Consider the following 26,903-nt stretch of genomic DNA (forward strand, 5'->3'; position numbering starts at 1 on the left):
AACGTGACAGACCCGGCTATATAGGTTATATTTGTTTAGGCTAATAAATATTAAAGACAGGAATCGGGATATCAAAATATTCATTCATTTATTCATTCATTTATTCATTCATTCTTTTCGGTTTAGTGCCTTTATTAATCAGGGGTCGCCACAGCGAAATGAACCACCAACTTATCCAGCACATGTTTTACGCACCGGATGCCCTTTCAGCCGCAACAAATCACTGGGAAACACTCATAAACTCTTATTCACATATACATACACTACGGACATTTTTTTTAGTCTACCTAATTCACCTATACCGCATGTTTTTGGACTGTGAGGGAAACCAGAGCACCCGGAGGAAATGCACGCGAACGCGGGGAGAACATGCAAACTCCACACAGAAATGCCAACTGACCCAGCCGAGACTTGAACCAGCAACCCTCTTTCTGTGAGGCATCAGCCATACCTACTGCACCACCGCGCTGCAGATATTAAATTAAACAAACAAAAAAATTCACTTTTCAAAGATCACCTACAACTTCACTGAGCAATAGTCACAGCACAGCGGCGTCCGTCATGTTTTAGGATCCCTTTGAAACATTTCCATTGTGTTTTGCTCTTTTTGTGTTATGAGAAAATGCAGCGCGTTTTTGTAAATTGTTTGCGTTGTGAGAAAATGCAGCTTTGCATTAATTTGTTTGTATTGTAAAATACAGCACGTTTTTTAAACGTGTTTGCGTTGTGAGAATTTGCAGCACATTAACCTCTCTCGGTCACTGTAGTTTTACACCTTTATTATATATGACAGTTGAGACAGGAATACATGTTGTGCAGAGAGAGGGGGGAAGGATTAGCAAAGGACCTGTAGCCAGGAATCGAACTCGGGTCATCTCAGTGCTATGTGTCAGTGCACTTTACCACTATGCTATTAGCACCGACAATTTTATTAATTTTTAGAAAATATTTTGTTTTAAAGATGAGTATATTTTACTGTACTTAACAAATATTCCTTGCTTAATATAGCCAGAACTCAGCAGCTATCTATACTGCAGAAATGCGAAATTGTATCATTTAAAATATTTTAGCATTCGTACTTATCAAAATAACAGGACTTTTTCCAACAGTACTCGCACAAGACACAAACATAAAAATACAGATGCCTGCTTTAGCCATTAAGAATTCACACACACAGAGCACTAGCTGACGGACTGAACACTGATGATGGCGAGTATGTGGAGGAGGATGATGAACTGATTTAGGCCTGTCTGTTTTTATCTATTGCATTATTAGATGCTGCACTCTCTCTAGTGGCTTCAGCCCGCAGCTCTTCACAACTTATGATGCTCTTCGACTCATAAACACTGCCAAATGACAATCATTTCAGATGCTGTTTCATTATGCAGGTGCATAACGGGTTGATTAGACCAAAAGTGTCTTGTGAACATAAACGTTAAACTTTCAGTTAGCCCTTGCTGGCAGATAATGTAAGTGTGCCATTTGGATACAAAAATATTTTTAATTTTTAAAAATGTATTTATTTGGGAGCATATTGCTATGTGCTTTTCTGGACAAAAAAGAAAAAAAGAAAAGAAAGAAATCACCAATTAAATGTAAAAAATAAAAATAATATTGGTAGTCTTCATTAGATGTCAGTATCATCATAATACTGTACAATAAAAGCATCATCAATTATTTTAATGAAAAATGTATACTTCCTTATGCCTAACAATAAATGAATGTTTAAGGGCAAATATGTAGATTAGTCAATATGCTCAGATTAATTCCTGCAATAAGTAATTTTTCCTCAAAAGCTGTTTATTCAACTTTGTGAATCATCTGCTCCGTTAACATCCATTCAAAATAAATGGTCTATTGTCTCCTGAGTTGCTTTGACCTTTATACTTTTTCTACTATTGTCTTTTATAAGAAATTTATTTGCGCATATGATTGTTTCAAACACTTCTGCAATGGCAATGGATAATAGTGACTCAATAGTGACTCAAAAGTTCAGTATATACAGATAAAATATTAGCATCAAAACGTCATAAGGGAGAGATTGGGTTGATCATGGAGTCTGTGAGGTGCTGCTGGGCCTCTGTCTAATAGTGAGCTTTGGCTGTATTGTGAGTGCTGGAATGTGAGAGCAGTGGCCTGATGACATTCAGTGTGAGTGAGAAAAAGAAAGCAATTCCTTCACTCAAAGCTGATGCTCTGCAGAAATGTGTGATTGACAGCTCCCTCTTACACACATACCTTAACAGAGAGAGAGAGAGAGAGAGAGAGAGAGAGAGAGAGAGAGCGAGAAAGAGAGAGAGAGAATCACACTGCAATGGAAGCATTCCTCGTAGAAGTGAATGGACCAGCTTTACAATTGTCAGTGGGGGTTAAGCTCATATGTTGTGACAGTTGTTTAGATTATTATTATGTTCATTAGTTTTTTAAATGATAAAAATTGATAGTGAAGCAATTATTATTCATAAATTATTATATATACAAATAAATAGACATTTGTATAATTTTGTTTTTGACAATAGTATTTTTGTTAGAAGTAGTACTGTTTTAAAATATGAACAAAAATGATCTTCTCTATTGCAGGAAGTCCTGAAATCCTAATCTTTGCATTCTCAAAGATTGTGATAGATTATGTATGGAATAACTGACAGCTTGCAGTTGATTTATTATAAAATAATGCACACATAAGGTGGTTGCAACACGAAGTGGGGTGTTCATTATTCAACAGAGTCAGATATTCTGCTTATACTATGTATACTACTTTATGTAGGACTCATTTCTTACTCAACTGAACCAAAGCCTTTTGTTTAGATTCTTTTTTTCTTCTAATTTTAAATAGTACTGAGGTGATTCAGTGCTGTTTTATGGAACTGTAATGCAGTCAAAAACCTCCCTGGAAATATGAGCTGATTTCTGAAAATAATTGCACACCTTGAAATGCAATTCAAGCCAATCATCAGCCAATCAAAATCAATCATTCAAATGCCCCCTATAAAATGACTGGTTAAGTACTGTAATGCTTTAAACAGGAAGGCTGAATAAGGACACAGGGGCAGCAGCAACCTCAGAGCTCCTTATCCCCAGACACTTCCTCCATCTGAGGCATCCCACGGTGTTCCCAAGCAGGCTGAGATGGTCCCTCCAGCATATCTTTGGTCTTCTGTAGGTCTTCCTCGTGGTGGGACAAGCCTAAAGCACCTCCCCAGATAGGTGTCAAGGAGGCTTCCAAAGTAGATGCCCAAACCACCCCAACTGGCTTCTTCCAGGTGACAGAGCTTCTCTCCACTTCGCCTATCTCTAAGGATGTGCACTGCCAAGGAAGTTTATTCTACTACTTAAACCCATAAATGATCACATGATCATAGGTAAAAGTAAGAATATAGATTGACCTGCTGATCAAGAGCTTCACCTTTTGGCTCAGTTCCTGCTTCACAACAACCGACCGAAACATTGACAGCAATGCTTCTGCTGCTGCACCAATTCGTCTGTTAATCTCACACCCCATCCTTCCCTCAAGACAAAGACTCTTCTTGAGCACCATGGCCTAGAACTTTGAGATGCTGCCATCCCCATCTAGTAACACTCGACTACAAACCATCCCAGTGTGTTGCTGAAGGTCTAGACCCATTGAAGCCAACTGGTTACCATTATCTACAAATAGCAGAGATGAAATCCTGTGATCCCTGAACCTGACCACCACTGGCAACAACAACAACCAGTGACAAAGGGCAGCTCTGCTGGAGTCCAACATGCATTGGAAACAAGTCTGACTTACTGCCATACTGCAATGTGAATCAAACTTCTGGTTTGGCCTTATAGAGATCAGAGAACGCTTAAGAGAGTGCCCCTGACCCTATACGTTTAGAGCACCCTCAACAGAGTGCCAGATGGACATGGTCAAATGTTCAGATCCACAAAGCATATGTGGATTGATTGCACAAACTCTTGAGCACCCTAGTGAGGTTATTGAGCTGGTTCAATGTTCTTTGGCTCAAATGAAAACCAAATTGTTCCTCCTGAAGTAAGGGATGCCATCAAGTGGAAGTTCTGCAAGGCCTGATTGGCTTGTGGGAATCTTGAGGCAGATTATGGACACCGACAAGCCAAATGTGCTGCAGCCTGGATAGTTGTGGAAGCAAGAAAACTTGGCCTGAGAAGAGTTTGATAATTCCTTAGTCAGCCTCAAAAAGATTTCTGTTGATGTAGCAGAGAAAGAGGACTTAATTCAACCATTACCAAATCTGAAGTCATTAATGTAGCTTGCAAGCTCCGCAGGATCAAGGCATTTGGTGGAGGCTTTCCTAAAATGGTTGTAGCCAAGTATAGGACTGGCTCTGATAATCCTCACAACTTCTTTATTATCAACTACACTGGACCCACACACAAATAGGTTTGCAAAACATTTGACCAACAACTTCATAAGGTATCAGGTAAAAAAGGTTTCACGAACATGTATGCGGTGTTTGCAGCTTGCAACTGCTTACTCATTAGAAATGAACAAGTGTGTTGATGAGAAGTAGTTCCAGCTTGTTACAGAAACCATTTAAAGCATTGTAGGTTAAGTACTGTTGATAGCAGTATTTTATAACCAATTTGGAACACGGAAAAAGATCAAATTGGGGCGATATGAGGATATTTTTTTTGACCTTGTGAGAACCTAGTGGACGATCTGTAGTTTGTTTATTGAAGATATTGAGGAGTATGTGTCCACTTCATGAAGTCTGAGTAGAGTGTGTTTTGTGGAGGTGGCGGGGGGCTCTCAGCTCCGGCCTCCCCCAGCGTGAGCCCTCGTCAGCGGGCGGCTGAGGCTGTGGATTCCCCCGGGTCAGTCCCGCCGCTGGACGCTGTATCCATTCATCTGCCAGAGATCTTTTCTTCTCCACTACAAAGCAGCGCTGCTCCCCTGACAGCGGCTCCCCTGCTGCGCCGTATTTATCCATTGTGTTTAGTTAGACTCATCTGTGCTCTCTCTCTCTCTTTCCCACTCTCTCTCCCTCTCTCTTTCTCATTCTCTCTCTTCTTCCACTTCATCTGATCAACAACGGCGTACAAAAAAACAAAAATAAATCTCCAAACACTCGTGTTAAATATCAGATTGGCTGGGTGCATATTGAAGGCTGGCATTTCAAGCGAGGTCCCTTTTGTCCCTCTGTGTTGTGCTGCTATTGTATTAGTTGAGAGAGTCGCGGTGGACTAATGTGTCTCTCTCTCTGTTGCTCTGTCTTTCTCTCTGCGTGAGCTGTATTTTGGAGTGAAGACAGACAGACAGCCCCCCCTTCTTGCCAAACTCTTAAGTGCACTGCTGTATTTGTGGATTGCGAGCCACATACTGAGTTTGTACTTTTGTGCTGTGAGTATTACTACATTTTAATAACTGTGTTGTACAAAGTTATTAGTCAGTATTGTCATTTTCATATTGTTATCCATATAGTAATAATAATAATAATAATAATAATAATAATAATAATAATTATTATTATTAAATCAAAATAATAAAACAACAACAACAATAATAATAACAACAATATAATGAATTTGAATAATATAAATATTTATGATAATGCGGTAATAATAATAACGATAATAGATAATTATTATTTAAAATAATATTGGAAATAATATTAATAATTGTTTAATTCAACAACAACAATAATCATTGTTTAACTAGTTAACATAAATATATCCCAATTCCACTACTACTACTAAAATGAATTGGTGTTTTTAGTATTAATTAAACATCTTTGCTGTTAAAATAATTTTAAATATTTTATATTTATTAGTTAAATATTTATTATTATAATAATTACTACTACTACTACTACTAGTAGCAGTAGTAGTTGTGGTAGTAATAGTTGTTGTTGTAGTAGAAATAATAGTTGCAGTAGTAGTAGTAGTTGTAGTAGAAGTAGTAGTTGCAGTAGTAGTAGTAGTTGTTGTAGTAGTAGTAGTAGTAGTTGTAGAACTGGTTGTAGTAGTAGTTGTGGTAGTAATATTAGTTGTGATAGTAGTAATAGTAGTTGTAGTAGTAGTTGTAGTAATAGTTGTAGTTTTGTAGTAGTTGTTGTAGTAGTAGTAGTTGTAGTAGTAGTAGTTGCAGTAGCAGTGGTGGTGGTAGTAGTAGTAGTAGTTGTTGTTGTAATAGTAGTTACAGTTGTAGTAGTAGTTGTAGTAATAATTGTAGTAGTTGTTGTTTTTGTAGTAGTAGCAGTTGTTGTACTAGTAGTTGTAGTAGCTGTAGTAGCAGTAGTAGTTGTAGTAGTAGTAGTAGTTGTTTCTGTTGTAGTAGTTTTAGTAGTAATAGTTGTAGTAGTGGTTGTAGTTGTTGTTGTAGTAATAGTTGTAGTAGTAGAAGTTGTAGTAATAGTTGTAGTTGTAGTAGTTGTAATTGTAGTAGTATTATTATTAGTTGTTGTAGTTGTAGTATTTGTATTGGTAGTAGTTGTACAAATTAAGTTACACAGATAACGATTATTTTCAACTCTGAAAATGTTGTAATGATCGTGTGTGAAATACGTCTGTATATACAACACACATTCTATAGATCATGTTTCATTTTTTCCATGTTTTATGCCCCTGTTTTTCTTCCCGCATGAGGAAGAGGGTTAGAATGTAGGTGTGAATTAATTATTTTAAAATATAGCTAAACCAACATGTAATAAACAGTATTGGCAAAGTAAAAACCCTTTATCCTCTTTTAGTCTATGAAGATATGAAGCGTTTTAAAGTGGTTTGTTTTTAACCAGAAAGCAATGAAAGTTAAGGATTGTTTGGTATGTGCTGTTCTGCAACTAAAACACCAAATGTGAAAGATGTTGTGTGAAAAAAGGTGAAAAATAAGGTGTTTTTAAAAGATGCCTGTGCATTCACTTGAAGAAAAGAGAGAGAGAGATAGATGGAAAAGCAAAAATGTTTGTGAAATGGGTGAAAGTGCTTCAGGAATGATTTTTAGTCATGCATAAATAATAAACCAGTCAATAAATCTTCAGAATGCAAAGATAACAAGAATTCTGTTTTTTACAGCCTTAAATATTTACTGTACTTCAATTATTGAATTTAAACAGGCAGAAGCTCTTTCATTTTATGTATTATTATTTTTTAAATGAGACATGAACACTTTGATATTCTCTCCCACATATAAACTGTATTAATACTGGCTGAACTCTAGAATTATGTCGGCCAAAGGAATTTTCCTTTGTAGTTTATCTCTGGTCTAATTTGTTCACATAAACTATAAGGCGATTTAATGGTAAGTTTGAACATTTGTGTAAAATAAACATCTATTTAAGAATCTTAAATAAAACAGCATATAGTCTACCCTATTATGTGTTAGTCATAATGAAATCAAAATGGGCAATTACTTTTTTTAACAGTATTTTTTAAAGTAATGTCTTACTGCATTAGAACTTAATACTGTTAGACCACCATCTCTCCGCCAGATAAATACAATCCAGCCCCGGATGCCAGTTCTTGTCAGAAAATGTCTGTTTCTCCATATATATTGACAACAGGTCAGCAAAGTTTCCAATACCTTAACCTGTTAAACAGTATTCAACTGAATTAACAGTCTGCTATAAATATAGGAGTTGACTGAGAAAACCAGAGAGGAGCAGAAGCAGGAGACGAAGTAATGATGATAAAGAAAGAGCAGAGTTTATTGAATAATCTTAGTTGCGTACGATTCAATGCTCAGACTTTGTCTGACCAGGATAAACCCAACAAGTGTTATTATACCACAAGCAACAGCAATGGAAAATTAATGCTTCCCAACACCGTCTAGAGACAATACAGACCTTGAAATGGAGACGTTCTCTTATCTTTCACAAATGTCGCTTGAATCCACACAGCCATGAGATTATAACAGTATGGAAAAAATGGAAATAATTATGAAGCAATAATTATATTAAAATAGTAATAATACAATATAAAATACATAATAAAATTACAAATAATTAATAATAATGATCATATCATTAACTAATGATCAATAAAAAGATATAATGCTAACAATATAAATAACTAATGGTCATATGATTAAATTAAATAATTAAATGAAGAATAAATGAATAAAAACAACTGAAAATAAAACACAACACAAATTAATGGTTGTTTTCTTGAAACAACACACACATTAGTTTGCTACAAGGATTCTCAGATCCTTAGATTTTCAATACAATCCTGAACAAGTGGCAAAGTCTTGTTTTGCCCTTTAGGTGGGCATTTGGTAAGCATTCATGTGTGATGTCATGAAACCTATGTAATCATACTTCAAACTATTCTGACTGTTCGTCTGACTGACACAAAGTCATGTAAAAATAGCTTAAGGGTTAGTAAATGATTTCCATTTTGAAATTATAATTTTCACATTTTTAGTTGAATTAAAGATCCATGCATTAATCTAATAATCATAATGAAAATATGATATATTAATCGAATCAACACATATATATATATATATATATATATATATATATATATATATATATATATATATATATATATATATATATATATATATATATRTATATATATATATATATATATATATATATATATATATATGTATATATATATAAATATATATGTATATATATATATATATATATGTATATATATATATATATATATATATATATATATATATATATATATATATATATATATATATATATATATATATATATGTATATATATATATATATATATGTATATATATATATATATATATATATATATATATGTATATATATATATATATATATATATATATATATATATATATGTATATATATATATATATATATATATATATRTRTATATATATATATATATATATATATATATATATATATATATGTATATATATATATATATATATATATATATATATATATATATATATATATATATATATGTATATATATATATATATATATATATATATATATATATATATATATATATATRTATATATATATATATATATATATATATATATATATATATGTATATATGTACAACAGTTCTGTCTGGTTCTCGAATCTGGGGGATTACTCCGCCCACACACAGCCAGCAAAAGCAGACACTACAAAGTTTAAAATATGCTTGCTCAGCTGTTTAACTGAATTATTTTCAGTTAAACAGCTGATATATTTTTTTTAATATATTTTATAAAAATATATATATATATTTTTTTAATCTGTAGCATATAATTCTCTGTATTACTACTAATATTTTGAGATTTAAAGGCACAGTTCTCCTAACAATCTAAATTGACTCGCCATTTGCATGTGGTTTAAAACCTTTCTGAGTTTTTTTTTTCATTTTAAACAATAAAGAAGATATTTTGAAAAAGACACTAACCATTGGCACACATAATAGGGTTGCACGGTTTACTGGTACTATGGTAGTATTGCTATACTATGGCTACAAAATACTGGCGTGCCACTGTAGTTTGTAAACGGTAGTAACGTCATTAACGGTCTATCTACAATAGATAATGTTGCATGTAAAAAAGTCACTAAAATGCTCACACATTTGTGCAACAATAGACCATTTTATTTTAATAGTCTGTGGAGCCCTTTAAGGTTGCTTGTTTTCTTACGTTTCAAACGCAAACCTAAATTGGTCATTTCTGTTCCTGTCAATATGATTTAGTAGCTACAACAACCAAAGCAATCTCTTTTAAAGAACGACTCACAAAGTAAAATTTTCAATTACTTTGGATTGTTACCCGATAAGACTGAAAAAAATTATCAATTAAATTCAAGTTTTAAATATGAATTTACTTCAATTGGGTCTATTATAATATATAAAATAAAGCATTTCTGACAATTTGTCTTTATAATTTGAGTTATGAATTACAGTATCGCAATTAGGCAAGGTGCGATAACTGTTTTAAGGTATACCGCGGTTTGGAAAAGTCAAGGTTTTTAAACCGCCACAATTTTCTGTAATACCATTCCTTAGGTATGTGTAAGATTTTTTTAATTTACTTTTTTAAATAATTTTTTTAGCACAACAATATCTCCAGCAGAAAAGATATCCAAAGATGCTGCTTTAAACTGTAAAGGAATGTAAAAACTAAACTGTAAAACAAAAGTTTTTTACCCAGACATTTAAAAAGAACTTATTTTAGAGCAGTAATCACAATACCGTGAAACTGTGATATTTTTATCCGAGGTTATCATAACGTCAGAATCTTATACCGGCCCATGCCTAATCGTAATACTATTTGGTATTGTGATACTTCAGCTGGTATAGTTTCGTAAGGTGAATTAATAGTATCGGAACAACCCTAGTCTATAGTAGGAAAAAAATATACTATGAAAGTCAATAGCTACAGGCATCCAACATTCTTTAAAATATCAACAGTGAAAAATGAAAATCCAAACAAGTTTATATCAAGTTAAGTATTGAGTGTTGATTGGTTGACTGGGTTCAGTGAAAGACAGAGAGAAACGCCCACCAAGGCTATGAAGTACCAGAGAGTATGTAAGAGCCCAATGCAGGAATGCAATAAAGCAATGCAGTTAAACACCAGCATATAACTCTACTCTTAAACCTATGCAGAAATAATAACAACAAAACACATTCAGTATTATTCCACACTGTGGCAAAAGTTGATCTATTTTGAAAATTGAGTGTGCTGCATGTGTGAGGAAAAGCTGATGGTGGCCAAAGCAAAGACAAATGGCAGTTGAGGAGTTCAGAAACGCATTTAAATCGGTAAAGGAAGAAGCACGCGTCACGTTTTCGACGAGGTTATGGACACAGTATGTGAACAGCCCTGTGAGTGAAATACAGATTTAATCTGATACAGTACAAGCACTGATCTATAATAGATATGTGATTACAAGCTGCGTGGAGCGATTACAAGTTACAGCACACAATTAAACACATATTTCGCAAACTACACAAAATGAGGCAACATTTTTTTTAAACTTACATGTTATGATTCAGAAAATAAAGAAACTGGTTCATATGAACTTTAACAGTTACTGACAACGTCCCTGTGAAAGTCAGACAAAGACCCATACATAAAAGTCTCTGCTGCTCCTTCCTTTAATAGCAAACAGCCGGCGAATCCCACGTTGCAGCGTAGTTGTAGTACACAGCACTAGGTTGGCTATACTGTGGTATTGTTGTGTAAATGAACTTTAACTGTTCAGTCCCTTTTCAGAACATTAACATGATCAGTCCCGTGATCCTCCGCTCTCCACTAGTTTCTGAAGGGAAAGACATGTTTACATTTTACCAGATCTTGCACTACATATTTGGTGATGTACAGTATCGACGTAGACGTGTTCAGGCAAAAGATTTGAACCCTACACGATTCATTCATTTGATTCAAGAATCAAAGCATCAATAGTTTTAACACGGAGCACTCTCAGATTTAAACCTCAGCTGGATGTTTTCATTCACTTAGAGCTGTGAAAAAAACCATAATAGGGGCTGTTCAAAATAGCAAAAGATTAGGACACTCCCTAAGTGAACCTGCGCCGTGTGCCTTAGATCATGCGTTAAGATTATTAGAATAGATACTGGTAAGTTTCTCTCTCTCTCATCGTGTTAAGGTTTTTTTCCTCACTCTTTTTTTGTATGTGAAAAATACCAATGCTTGTAAACGGAAATTATTATTATTACTGTCATTTTAAAACTGATGCCTGATGCCGTTTTTCATGAAATTATTAAAGAGCTAAAAAATCTCTCTCCTCTCTTTCTTATTCTCTCTCTCTCTCAGTGCGTTTGTGCTTGACTGAAGGTACATTTCAGTCATCCTGATCTCCCCTCACTCACAGCACAATGAGAGCTTGCCCATAATGGCTGCTGGAATATCAAGCTACGGGGGGAAATGAGAAAGCAGCATCTTATGGGCTCATTCATCAAGAACTAATTGAGGCCTGGCTACTTTCAAGTGCTGATAAAAACCGACTGCGTGCTTGTGTGTGTGTGTTTGCTTTTGTGTTTTCAGCTGGAATGTGTGTGTGTGTGTGTGTGCGCATTGCTAGTGAAGAGCAGAGGAATCCTGCTCCACAAGAGATGTTTTCCTGGTGGAAGTGACTGCGTGTGTGGCAAACTGAGGACCAATGGGGTTTCTGGTAGCTCTGCATACTAAACGGGGTGGGGGCGATGAAGGGGGGCGGCATTAGACCTGCTTCACTGGACCTCTCAGCTTTTGTGCTTTGCTCCACCTCGCTGTATTGATTCCAGCAGGCAGGAATTCTTTCTTCTTCCCTCCCTGTTTCTTCCTTTTTACACTCTCGTTTGCTCTCTGCCACCTTTTTTCTTTTTCCCTTCCCCTTTCTATTTACCTGTTTCACTCTTTCTGCATCGCTTGGTCATTCTTTCCCATCCTTCACTATTACAAAACTCAGGAATATGAGAAATTATTATGAGAAATATCAGAAATTATTTTCAAATTCAGAATATGAAAATACTGTCATTTTAAATTGTACTTAAACCCTATCAATTAAACAATTTTATACTTAATTATAATTATACTTATAATAATAATAATAATTATTATTGTCATTATTATCATTCATTTGTTCATTTTCCTTCTGCTTAGTCTTTTTATTCATCAGGGGGTCGCCACAGCAGAATAATAGTATTTTGCAGGCAATATTTTTGCTGCTTTGTTTGTCTTTCTTTAAGATTATGCTGTGAATACTATTACTAATAATAACAACATCAACAATATTAATAATAATAATATTAGTAGTAATAATAATAATAATCAAGACATTGGGCCCTATCATACACCCAGCGCAATAAGGTGCAAGACGTGTTACTATTTTTAGACCAGCGCAACCTTAATTTTCCTGTTTTACACCACATTGTTCACGTTGACATGGTGTTCTAGTCTAGAAAAGAGGCGTGTTAAGGCGCATTGTTGGCACGTTGCTATTTTGAGGAACTAAAATAGACTGTGCAATAGACCAGCTGAAAGCAGGTTTAAAGTCCAGTTGAGAGGCTTGTTCTTTTGCCTCACGCTGCAGATGCTCTATTCAACTGTTTTCTGGCTAGTGAAGCGTTCAGTTTTTTCACTTACAAAGTCCACCATGTAAATAGCAAATGGGCAATGGCTCGATGCAACTGATTCTTAAAGGGAATGTCAGATGAGACTCTGATTGGTTTATTCTCATAACAAACTCATTAAGAGAATAAGCACAACACTGTTAGACCATGTGTTGTGGCACAGAGCACATTTTTCCATCCTTAAAATAGCAAAAGTGCTATTCGGACACGACTTTAATGCTTTAACGCCCTGCGCCTTAGATTTTTAGCCTAGATCGTTAAAATAGAGCCCTTAATCTTTCTTTCTGTTCTAATAAGTAATATTAGTATTAATATGCAAGTCAGAGTCTTAAGTTATATTATAAAAATATAAATCTTTGAATCTAAATTGAATTGCAATAAAAAATACAAATATTATATATTTAAATATTTAAAATTTTATTCTTTCTTTCTCTTTTCTTTCTTCCTTTCTTTTTACCTTGACTCTCATTGCTTGGTTGTTTTTTTTCTTCTTCTTCTTTTTCCTCTTCTCCTCCATGGCCGTTTGACAGCAAGTCTTTCGAGCCTGAAGGATCATGTACACACACATCACCTTTAGCCACCTTTCAGTCGATGCTTATTGATTTTGATATCACAATGAAATATATTATTTTCCCTGCACCGGCCACTCTCAATCCTTTTCTTCTTTCATCCGTCTAATGTAATCAAGAACCAAAACTGCTCCACAATTTCCTCAGACTCAATCTGATTTACCTGCGTCTTGAGAATGTGTGTGTGTGTGAGTGATCATATATATGTGTGAAGTGAGGCGATGCATCAGGTACAGGTGTGTGTAAGCATGTGCACATGTGTTAATGTGTAAAAAATGTTTTGAATTTTAACAGGAAAAAAACAAGGCTAAAAATGCAACTATTAAAACCTGTTAATTAGTTTACTGGATCCATATGTAATATAATATAGAAATATGTTTGTACTGAGAATGGTTTGAGCATGAATGAAAAATAATTATGTTGAAATTCTGTATGATATGATTTATTCATTCATTCATTCATTTTCTTTTCGGCTTAGTCCCTTTATTAATCAGGGGTCGCCACAGCGGATTGAACCGACAACTTATCCAGCACATGTTTTGCACAGCGAATGCCATTCCAGCCGCAACTAATCACTGGGAAACACCCATCCACACAGACATTATTACACTACGGTCAATTTTAGCATACCCAATTCACTTGTACCACATGTTTTTGGACTTGTGGGGGAAACCGGAGCACCCGGAAGAAACCCATGCGAACACGGGGAGAGCATGCAAACATGCTAACATGCAAAACACAGAAATGCCAACTGACCCGCAGCTTGAACCAGCAACCTTCTTGCTGTGAGGCGAATGTGCTACCCACTACACCACCGTTGAATCAACGGTTGATATATTTGTATGTATTTTCTTTGTATGAAAAATTATATGTTTTAATTCATTATAAAACTAAATAACTGTCCTTGTTTGACACTTTTAATTAGATTATGTTGTATTAGAATCGTTATTAATAAAATTTCAATATTATCAGTGCAAGTAATCAGATATAAAAATATTGATTATTTAATTGATTTTTAATTATTATAAATAACATTTTTAAGCTAAATATGAATGAACATCATATTTGTTTAATATAATATAATATAATATAATATAATATAATATAATATAATATAATATAATATAATATAATATGGTGAGGCAGTGGTGCAGTAGGTAGTGCTGTCACCTCACAGCAAGAAGGTCGCTGGTTCGAACCTCGGCTCAGTTGGCGTTTCTGTGTGGAGTTTGCATGTTCTCCCTGCCTTCGTGTGGGTTTCCTCTAGGTGCTCCGGTTTCCCCCACAGTCCAAAGACATGCGGTACTGGTGAATTGGGTAGGCTAAATTGTCCGTAGTGTGTGAATGTGTGTGTGGATGTTTCCCAGAGATGGGTTGCGGCTGGAAGGGCATCCGCTGTGTAAAAAACTTGCTGGATAAGTTGGCGGTTCATTCCGCTGTGGCGACCCCGGATTAATAAAGGGACTAAGCTGACAAGAAAATGAATGAATGAATAATATAATATGTTTACATAAAAAAAAAAAAAACTTAATCTTATTTTTGATAATAAATGAAATAAATCACACAATTAAATTGATGAAATGTTATTATAATAGTTTAACATGTATACATGTGTCTTAATATTGTCAAAATATTTATTTTTGTGCTAAACATTTATTCATTAATTTTTTTCGGCTTAGTCCCTTTATTAATCCAGGGTTGCCACAGCGGAATGAACTGCCAACTTATCCAGCATTTGTTTTATGCAGCGGATACCCTTCCAGCTGCAACCCATCACTGGGAAACACATACACTACGGGCAATTTAGCCTTCCCAATTTACCTGTACCGTATGTATTTGGACTGTGTGGGAAACTGGAGCACCCGGAGGAAACCCACACAATGCAGGGAGAACATGCAAACTCCACACAGAAACGCCAACTGACCCAGCCGAGGCTCGAACCAGCGACCGTCTTGCTGTGAGGCGACTACCTACTGCGCCACTGCGTCAACTGTTAAAAAATGTTATATTAATTTAATTAAATTAATATAAGTTATATTTTATTTTAAATTAAGTTAATCAAAAAGAATTAATAAAGAAAGCGGGGGATGCGGTGTGTGTCTAAATAAGACAATAATATGGTTAAGGTGTGTACATGAGTTGCTTTTTGAATGTGCCTTTCATGATCCTGTTTCACATGTTAAAGCACATAATTTAATTAGCATTATTGCATCACCACATTTCCTCTGGAGTTTCATTTTTAATTTTAGTTTGGCACTTTCATTTCAAGCATGCCCCCATGACAAACAAGATATTGGATGTGAGTATGAACTGCAGGAAGAGTGTTGTTTTAATGGAATTTGATACCGCATGCCGTATAAGAATTTTGCAATGCAGATGTCTGTGGCCCTTCTCTGACTCTGTAGGTGCAGAGGATAGTGTCAAACAGATGTGTGTGTATAGTCTATCCTGTCACATAATGCGGTGAAACTCCTTCACGACAGTAATAGGTTGATTACAGTGTTTACATGTCTGTACTGCAATTCGATTATGCGACAATAATCGGCATACTCCACATGATTAATTCGGTAATTAATTTCTGTTTAGTTCGATTATGATCTAATCCAATAAATAGATCAAAAATCGTTGTGTACATGGTAGACTTTATTCAGAGTATTGACTTAATCGTATTAAAATATTTGGTGTCCATGTAAACTTATGCACTGTGCGTACAGTACTTGTCATTTCAGGACAGTTTTACACACATGGTTGACTTATGTGTCTTTTAGGTATTGGTGCGTATGTGTATGCGTGTTTGACTCAGGTTGTTTGGGAAGTCTTTATATAGGTGTGTGTGAAGTAATTGTGTGGATACCGCTTCAGTTTTTCCATCACTAGCTCTATTATGTCTTGAATTTGATATTGATCTGATTTGATATGATGTCAATGCGATATCGACTTCAGTTCTTTTCCTATTGGAAGAGGTGGGTGTATTCATACAAATGAATGAGGCCGTAATTTAATGAGCTTTTGGCAATCGTGTCATTTGAAGTTAAAAATGGAAAGGAGAAGCAAAACAATCCTCACTTTAATAACTAGTGACGCTCATTATTGTTGCAATTGTGTATCGTTACACATTGTAATTTTATGCACAAGGGATAGATTAATGAACAGATTAATCAGCTAATGGTTGGGGAGAGAGGCACACACACACACAGTGGTGGATAGTACACATTTAAAGTGGGTTGGGACTTTTTAGCTTAGTGTGAACTCAGGGTTCATCCATATTTATGTGTCATCCCAAATGAAGAAATACAAAGTCATTTATAGTAAATGCTGCAGTGTTTTTTAACCATTCTACCATTCATTGTATAGTACTGTATATCTTATATTATTTACAGCATTTTGTAAATGAATACTATAGCACTCATGAACTGTATAATTATTTAGTTTTTACCACAGTTAACTTTGGTGTATTGCAGTACAATAACAGTATTAGGTCATTTACTTATATTACTAAAGTTGTGTTATCCCAGCAACTAGAATTACCACAAAAGATGAACTACTTTAATTCAACAAATCGAGTATATTTACGGACATTTTTGTTTGCTTTTTTTTTTTACCATCCTTTTACACTTTTTTGTATCTGCCCAATATAACCACACATCAGTGATCAATTAAGTAGTGGAAAATCTCTCATTTACCAGTTTTGTTCTGTGTGCACGTGAAATGTCAACGCTCCAACAGGTAATCTCATGTGCTCTGCATAGACCCACAGAGACGTGGCTTTTTGGGAGTTAAATTTGCCTGGCCGGGGTTTCTAAGGCTCCTAAAACACTATAAAAAATGCAGGGTTCCACAGAATTCCTTCATGTTGTCCAAACACAAATCGATTAAATTAAAATGATAATTTTTACAAATGTAAGTGGATTGAACATAAAACAATTTAGTTTTGCCCCAAAAAACTTAAAGAATTGTGTTGTATCAACTCATTTTAAATAAGTAGTTTGAACAAGCAGCAAAAGAACATTTCTTTGAGTGAATGTCTGGGATTTCATATTTGCTTTCACTTTCTAAAGCCGTCATCATGCAATTTTTCATCACCTTTCTACTTAAGCCATCTTTTGCTTGGCTTTGTAACTGAAAGCACATGCACAGGGAGTGAGAGAAACATTAAATAATATATATATTTTTTTAAATCTTAACGACTTACGAAAAACTTTAATATATAATATATATAGAGGACAATATATACTATATATAGAGGACAAAATGACTGTTCTAAACTTGCAGCAAAATATATGTACACCATTAGTAATGGTTAATCAATGCAGTTGCCTGACTTAAATAATCTACACGTCTTAATCTTGTAATTCTTATAATTTTAAGAGAATTGTCTGTTTTTATTCCATTTTCTGTCATTTATTTCTCATTTACTGTATATATTTTTTTAATTTGATGTCAATATATTACGTATTTTATACATACCTAAAATTAATTGGCATTCAAGTTTGCTTTGAACTTAAAAGAAAGAGAGAAGCAGATTTTATTGGTCAGTGGGTGCACATGGCTTCTGAATAGCATAAAAGTAAGATAAATTGTGGATTTCTTTTTTATTCTAACAGTCTTTTTTTTTACTTTAACCCATTGAAAAGAAACTGTGTTTAACAGTGTCATAAAATTAAAATTATTGTTAAAAATAAATTATGTTTCGTTTGTTGTCTAAGGTTTACTATTTATGTGTAAACTATTTGTGGGTAAATGGTGTGTTTCAATCCAGCTACCACCCCAAGTATATTTCAAACCTGTGGGAAGCACTGGTGTGTATATATAGTGCGTAAAAAATTCGATTAATTGAAGGCGATTTTCATGTTCATTTTTAAAGGAAAACTCACATTTTTTGCCATAGTTCACTGACAAGCTACACAAGAGATTGCAGATGGGTTAATTATCACAATCCTGTAATGGAAGAGAATTGGTTTCTGATTTGACACTAATCTATGGTTCTGGTTCCCATGGGTCATGGAATTTTTGAAATACATTGAGTTTTATAAAGATTTTTATGTTGTTGTTGAAGTCATGGAATATCAGGGATTTTAGATGTCATTTTAAACTTGTAGTTTCCATTTGATCAAAATGCCATGTTTCTACACCACATTTGTTACTGCATTCTTTCACTCTTGTTGTTATGGTAAGGCTATTTTCAGCTCCATTTTATTCCTTTCATGCTCATAAACTGGCAGTTTCTTTAGTCAAACCCAGTCACCAGACTGTACCTATTAATTAAGTCTAACATGTCAGGATAATAAACATTTAAACAAGGGGTGTCTTCAAGACTGTGTTAAAAATAGACAACAGAAACACTGAATGCAAAGTTTGTAAAACTACATTCAATCTATCAGATATGGAAGAAGGAACACTTCACTGTCACTGTTTTTCCATTATTGGCCATTGAATTTTCGTCTTTTAGTCAGGGAAAGACACTTCAGAAGTGATTTACTACTAGAGCCATGCTTCCCTGACAAGATGTGCATGAGAATTGCAGCTTTTGCTTTATTGCAATCTTGATTTCAATTAAAAAAATTCCTCATCACCATCATTATCATCATTATTGCTACTATACTATAAATTATACTACTATATTATACCACTATAATTAATAACAATATCACTTAATATGTCAAACAAATATTGTGCCCAGTTTTCATATGACTCGGCCCAGTTTTCATATGAAGTGCCCATCGATGGATTTGCTCTTCATTGTTTGGACTTTCAGCAGTGAAAATTAAACCACACTGAACTTTAACTCTGAAAACTAGACTATCACAATTTCAATTTACTAAAGGTTCTAAGCTGAATTGACCCAATCTACATTGTAAATGAAGAAATAAAGGTAAATGGAATTGAATGACCAAATGAAATGATGGTTTTTTATAATATTTTATTTTTATGTTTATTTCCAGTTTGACACATTCAGGCCAAACTGTTGACAAGCTCCATCCAAGGCTCATTGTTTGTTACGTTTGGCCAGTGTAGTGAGCTAAAGGTACAGTGCCTTCCTCATACAGTAGCTACTGTATAGATAAAAGAGACAGCTTGAAAAGTTTATCTGGATGTAATGAGTTCATTAGGCTTGAGTAAAATCTTTAAATTATTATTTTTTTTTACATTTTTTTTGTGGATCAAATTTTTTCCAATTTTAAATGAAAATAGAATTTTTATAGCTGAAAATGTAAATACAACATATTTGTTTTCATTTGTTTTTTGTAATTTTTTCTTGCAATTCAAATTTGTAATTCATTCTTGCTTTTAACACTTCTGAAGAGAACACACTGGTAATCTCTTATCAAAAAATGAATATAAACTGTGGAAAATTGCACATTTTTGTTTAAATAAGTGTCATTATATACTCAGAATGTATATTTAATGTATATCCCAAAATCTACATTTTACATAGACTTATGTTTTATTGGAACACGAAACATTAAACACTGCATCAAATCTAGGGAAATTTATGGATGCACTCTTATCTTTTATTATATATATAATATGCAACATTTATTTACTTAGATTATTTATTTTGTTGCTGAGGGGGAGAAAACACCTATTTCTCTCACACACACACGCACACACACTGTTATTGATTATCCAGCATGCTGTCAGTGCGTGCGTGTGTGTATGTTCGTGTGTGTGTGTTGCGTTGAGCTCTTAGCTGTGAATCATGATTCAGAACAGGACGAGCACACAGAGATGCCGCTCTGAGTCTCCAGCTCACCTCTGCCCTTCAGGACATCACACTGCAGCACAACACGGGATTATCTTTGCTTTCACATCTCCACTAGCAAATCCCGAACCAAACAGGCACTAAAGACAAAGGGCTTAATCTGAAGATACAATCCGGTGTTTGATACACATTTCAGTGTTTACGGTTTTATGCGCCATTTCACTGATTGTATGAAGCTTTACAATATAAGTCTGCTTTTTCTGATTAGTATTCTGATCATTATTCTGATAATTATTATTGAAAAAATAGCTTAATCTGAAGCTATAAATCTAAATTTGTTTTGTTAATTGATTAAAAAATTAAAAGTTATCTTTAACTAAACATGAACTACAACTAAAATCTAGTCAACAAAATTTGCTGTCACTTTAAATATAATTAAAATTAAAACGAAATATAAAATGAATTCAAACTATTAATAAATCTATAAGAGTTACTCTGTGGTACTAAAGTAACAATGTTCTATTACTTTGTGATCAAACTTGGTAAAATTTGTTATGTCTGAAGTAATTGGTGGTTCATTCCACTGTGGTGACCCCGAATCAGTCTGTTTTCTTGTTATTGGTCATTGAATTTTAGCCTTTTAGTCAGGGAAAGTCACTTCAGAAGTGATTTACTACTAGAGCCGTGCTTTCCTGATAAGATGTGCATGAGAATTGCAGCTTTTGCTAAATTGCGATCTCGATTTCAATTCAAATAATCCTAATTATAATTAATGATAAATGATTTAATCACAGTCGTACGAAAATGAAGACCAATCTTAACCCTGGAAGCAGACTGTATTGAAAGAGTAAACAGTTATAAATATTTGAGCATATGGCTTGATGAACGGTTGGGTATTAATATTCATATTGAAATTCTTGTGAAGAAGCTCAGGCCTAAATTAAGTTTTCTTTTTCGTATTAAGACAACAGCCTTCCTTTTGACGCAAGAAAGATTGTCATTATTTAAAGAGCTGGACAATATATATCATGCTGCAAAACGATTTGCATACTTGCAAATTTGCAATACGATTCGCATCTTTATATACCCATCATTGTATTTTGTACAGAATGGTTGGATAGTTTTCCCTGCACCAAAAGAGAAAAAAAGCATATGCTTCTATTCATCGCTAGGGATTATTGGGTAAATTTTTATCTTATATTTGTAAACTTTTATCATTATACTTGTAGTTATAATACACAAAATTCTTATAAATTACATTTATCTGTTCCTAGAGTGTGTGCGGAGTTCTGCAAAACAGCGTTTTTCTCCTTTGGCCCTACATTTAGAATGAAGTGTTTTCATGTTAGAAACAATTCCTCCTCTAAATATTTTTAAAATCATTCAAATTCTTACCTGGAGGACTCATGTGAAAGTTTTGTGTAAATTTTAATTTGTGATATTTTATGCATGTGTATTTTTGTATCTGAAACTTTTTGTGCTGCCCTTTTGGCCAGGACTCCTTGATAAAAGAGATGCATAATAAAATAATGTAAAATAAAGGATAAATAAATAAATAAATAAAATAAATAATAAAACATATAATAGTTGTCAGTGGTGTAAAATAACAAATTACAAATACTCCAACTACTGTAATTAAGTAGTTTTTCTCTGTTTGTAATTTACTAAGTAGTTTTAAAAACTGCGTACTTTTACTTTCCCTTGAGTACATATGTAGTGCTGCATTGGTACTTTTTCTCCACTACTTTCCTTCAACCTGCAGTTTCTACTTTATTTTTTCTTGTCTATGGGGATTAGAAAAATCTGTCCTGGGATTCCTGTCCAATCGAATCACACATAGAAGGTAAATCACATCATACTGAACGACCTCAAGACATGGGTGATTTATAATTGCAGCAAACTGTTTGGAAGTATTAAAAGTGTCCAGGAAGATGTTCAAAATCTTTACACGCATAGACCCAGAGACTGTTTAGATGCTTCTGACTGATAAAAAATTGACGGATGTTTATTGTATGAATACCAAAATGGCCTTAAACACCCAGCAGACACAGGACGTGAACATGATGTCAGATTGAAGTTGCGTTTTGTTTGGAAATGAAAATTAGGTTAACGTCAGAACTCAACACCAGGTCAACGTCAATGTCCAACCTAAAATTAACCAAAAATCAACCTCTAATGATGTTACAGCTTGACGTTGTGTGGATGTTACGACTATGACTTAGACCTTAGATTTTTTTTCCCATACCAGACGAATAAATGTCAGTATTTGACATCAATATGACGCTGGTTTAAGATGTTGGCTCGACATTGAATTTTGGTCACTTTCCAACACAACCTACAGTAAAATCAACAAAATATCAACGACATTTGACGCCGGACATCCAAATAACATTGTCCTTAGACGCTGGCTAGACATTGAATTTTGGTCACCTGACATCACAACCTAAATCTAACCTAACATCAAAGTCTTGTGTCCATGTGTCAAACAAAAATTCTGTGATGACCCCTGATCAATCAGGGACTAAACCAAATGATAGTGAGTGAGCTTTTACAGAAACCAAATTCTTTCAAGGTTTTTAATTTTTTTCTGCAATAATCATAGAGTTTTCTTAGATTTTTTATTCATAACATGTACATACATGCCATTACTGACAATTAACAATGTTCAATCTCTGATAATTTTAAATCTTTAAAAAAATTATTTGGAAAAATGTAATATTTAAACTTGAATACTTTCTCAAGTAAAATGACCTTATTTATTCAACTGTAATTTTTTATTGTAAAATGACATTTGCAATAATTCACCAATAAACGCTCAGAGCCTTAGAACTCCATCACTGAAGTGTGATCGTGTACATTGTTCAAAGCTCATTGGCTGCATTGTGTTTTGGTGGAAACGACACTCAGCGGCCACGTAAAAAAAAAAAAAAAAAAAGGATTCTAGTGACGGTGTTTTGAGGAGCGTCAGAGTCAGCATTTTTTTTCCTTCTTCTTCTTCTTTTTCCCCTCCTCTGTTCTCTCCCCCCCTGCTGTTTAATCCATCCAGCTGCTGTCACGGCAGGAGAGCAGCCAATCTATCACGCCATCCAGACACATTCTTCTCACCTGCTCCGCGCCGCACCGGCCCTTTAATGAACAGCCGACATGATCCCGCCTGACAAGCAGGAAATGGATGCAATAAAGATTGTTTCTGCATGCTCTTTGCATTCCTGATAAATCACCTTACTGTTGGACAGACACCAGCCTGCGCTGAGCACAAATCTGATTTCACACTGAGGGAAAGGGGCAGCGGGCCAGGAGGGGTCACTTCAATTTAAACGCAGCCCGTGTGTGTGTGTGTGCTTTACAGGGAGGCTTATGTGATGGACCCGTGACATACCTTACACCTCTCATCATTTGTTTGGACTCAGCGGGCGGCTGGAAGTCCAGGCGAAAGGGGTTCATTCTGCTCTGTCCGCTCTATGGTGCTCTGCAGATCATCCAGTCTCAACCTCGGCCACTGCGCTGTAATGAAAGACGAAGCTGGAGAGAGAGAGAGGGACATGAGGGAGAGATGCAGATCTCTGAGCGGGTAATTTATGATCTAATCTTACGCAGCCCGTGCCTGCTGTAAGTCACACTAGAGAGAGAGAGAGAGAGAGAGAGGCTGAAGAAGTAAGCTTGTGGAGTCTTTGAATCTTCAAGCTGAAAGGTTTAAATGGATAGCGGAGACTGAGAATGAGTCATTAACTCTTTTAAATGTAGCAATGAAGCCGTTTAGTTGTGACGCTAGACAATTCTGTGAGTATTTTTAGTTTCTAACTTACCTGACTTAAAGTCGATGCCAGTTTAAAAGCGACCCTATTTGGCTGATGAATGAATGTTGTGTGTGACAATGTGCAGAAATGTACTTTCTAGGCTTCTTTGAAAAGGCTTTCCGTTTCAGATGACATCACGAAGGACTTGTTTTTGAGCCCTCCCCTCTGATAATGTGATCCAATCAGTTCTTTGGATTTTAGATTTTTGAATGATTGTTTATTTGGTTATTTGATCATTTTCCGGTATAATTACTTTAGCATTGCTCAAATTAAAAAAATTCCCCTTTATTTCAGTTATTATTATTATTATTATTATTATTATTATTATTATTATTATTGTTGTTGTTGTTATTATTATTATTATTATTATTTAATTTATTATTATTATCATATTTTTGTCTCATTTCATTTACTCACTGGCCACTTTATTAGGTACACCTGTTCAACTGCTAGTTAACCCAAATTTCTAATCAGCCAATCACTTGGTAGAATCTCAATGCATTGAGGCATGTAGACATGGTCAAGGCGATCTGCTGCAGTTCAAACTGAGCATCAGAATAGGGTAGAAAGGTGATTTGAGTGACTTTGAACGTGGCATTGGTTGTTGGTGCCAGATGGGCTGGTCTGAGCATTTCAGAGACTGCTGATCTACTGGGCTACCATCCCTAGGGTTACAAAGAATGGTTTCAAAAAGAGAAAGTATCCAGTGAGCGGCAGTTCTTTGGGCCCTTTAGTACCAATTGAACATTGTGTCAATGCAACAGCCTACCCGAGTATAGTTGCTGACCATGTCCATCCCTTTATGTCCATCTTCTGATGGCTACTTCCAGCAGGATAACGCACCATGTCACATGTTTCTTAAACATGACAATGAGTTCACTGTCTTCAAATGGCCTTCATAGTCAACAGATGTCAATCCAATAGAGCACCTTTTGATGTGGCGGAACTGGAGATTCGCATCATGGATTTGCAGCCAATGAATTTGCAGCAACTGTGTGATGCTGTCAATATATCTAAGGAATTGTGTTTGTAATCTTTCTTGAAGTCTTATTTGAAGTTTTATTTAACCCTTGATCACTGTTCAAATTGACTACCCTTTCTTTATGTTCAGGATGAAAACATCCACTAAATTAATATGCTGTTAAATGTTTTTGCATAAATCTGTTAATCAATCTCAGTCCTTGTCATGATTATGCACCTACAATAACCATGGACTACAAATCTGCCATTTCTGGACCACATATTCATACATGCTCTCCGGTCACACTCACACATGCTCACTAATCTAGACTGATTACATTCTCACCACCTGAGCCTTGTCAGAGACTGATTGCACTCACTACTTAAGCCACACATTCACCCATCCAGTTTGCTGAGTCTTGTTATCTGTCACAGTAGCATTACAACGCGTTTCCCAGTTTTGTTATCTTGTGTACCGACCGTTAGCCTTGTTAGCCTCTTTGCCTGCCGCCTACCTTTCTGACCTCTTGCCTGTATTCGACTGTGATTCTGGATTGTCCTCACACACCTGTTTGCACCTGTGTTGACCACCACTTGCCTGACTGTGAATAAACCTGCATTGTGGATCCTAACCTTATTTGTTGGTGTTACTCCCCGTGGTTACAGTCCTGATCAAAACTACTAAATGTTTAAAAAATTTTTACATTATTATAACTCTTTAAATGCCAAATTCATAAATGATGTTACTGATTTAGTGAAAAATGATTGTAGACTGGATTTTTTTTTCACCTTTTATCACAGTCTTGTACATGTGAACAAATAAAAACAACAATGCCTTTGATGCATTGTTAGTTTTTGTCCAGCATAAGACTTTAATTTTTTCTTCCTAATTTACTGTTCGTTGATGTTTTCACTCTATTGACTTCCGTTATAACCATATTTTTGGTTGCAAAGCCATGGCACCATATGATCATACATTTTTGATTGTTGGTTTTCCTTTTTGGGAAGGGGTAAAATTAAAATTTTTAAATTTCGATCATCAGTTGGCACCATTAACCCTTTAGATAGGCCTGTTCAAAAATCAGTTTCTGGATTTGATATGGAGTTATATAGTGCATGTTATTTTTATAGTAATTAATTTATACATTTTCCTTCAGCTTAATCTCTAATTTATTAGAGGTCGCCACAGCGGAATGAACTGCCAACTATTCCGGCATATGTTTTGCACAGCAGATACCCTTCCAGCCGCAACCCAGTGTTGGGAAACACCCATAGACTCTTACATTCATACATTCACTAATACACTTTTGCCAATTCAGTTCACCCATAGAGCATGTCTTTGGACTGTGGGGGAAACCAATGCGAACATGGGGAGAAATGGCAACTGGTCCAGCCAGGATTCAAACCAGTGACCATCTTACTGTGAGGCGACAGTGCTAACCACTGAGCCATCATCCCACCCCTAGTAATTAATGATAGTGTATTAATTATAGTGGATAGTGTGATTGTTTTTTTCCTCATCAAAGATCCTATAAGCAGTACCTCACATTACATAGAAAATAGACACATTTCATTTTGACTTTAACTTCTAAAAAGGGTTAAAGAAGCATCTTGGAGATCTGCATTTTCCAGATTTCTGTCACCAGAGTGCCACAGTGCGCCTCCATCTCCACTGTTTACATAGCGCACCAAATGCACTTTTCCTTATGATGGTTTATCATACGGCGAAAGGAAAAAGAGACACAGCGTTCTTTGTCTTCCTCAGTGTGCTGTTCTCCTGAGGAGCATTCAGGGAAATTGATATTGGCAGCACTGCAGTGTGTGTAACGGCGGCCGTAT

The 26,903-nt window shown here is 34.9% G+C and overlaps 1 protein-coding gene and 1 long non-coding RNA gene across 27 annotated transcripts in view; one reads left to right on the forward strand and one right to left on the reverse strand.

The window, feature by feature from the left end:
- Window positions 1-26,903, forward strand: part of LOC137487924 (uncharacterized) — a 410,987-nt gene that overhangs the window by 86,725 nt on the left and 297,359 nt on the right. For 5 of the 26 annotated variants that reach the window (XM_073926256.1, XM_073926257.1, XM_073926254.1 and 2 more), the window contains one exon: window positions 23,657-23,878. The exons of the other annotated variants lie outside the window; for them this stretch is intronic. Coding sequence is in view for 1 of the 5 variants with exons in the window: in XM_073926254.1 (XP_073782355.1) it covers window positions 23,769-23,878 (110 nt within the window). In the remaining 4 variants the exon portion in view is untranslated. Of the gene's footprint in view, window positions 1-23,656; window positions 23,879-26,903 lie in introns of those variants that run through there. 26 annotated transcript variants of the gene reach the window in all.
- On the reverse strand, window positions 22,298-24,177 carry LOC137487845 (uncharacterized). Its single transcript, XR_011006611.2, has 3 exons — window positions 24,114-24,177; window positions 23,687-23,829; window positions 22,298-23,461 (listed from the first exon to the last, which is right to left on the reverse strand). It is a non-coding gene; the product is annotated as an uncharacterized lncRNA (long non-coding RNA).

This window comes from Danio rerio, chromosome 16 (assembly GCF_049306965.1).
Source record: "Danio rerio strain Tuebingen ecotype United States chromosome 16, GRCz12tu, whole genome shotgun sequence".
Lineage (NCBI taxonomy): Eukaryota > Metazoa > Chordata > Actinopteri > Cypriniformes > Danionidae > Danio > Danio rerio.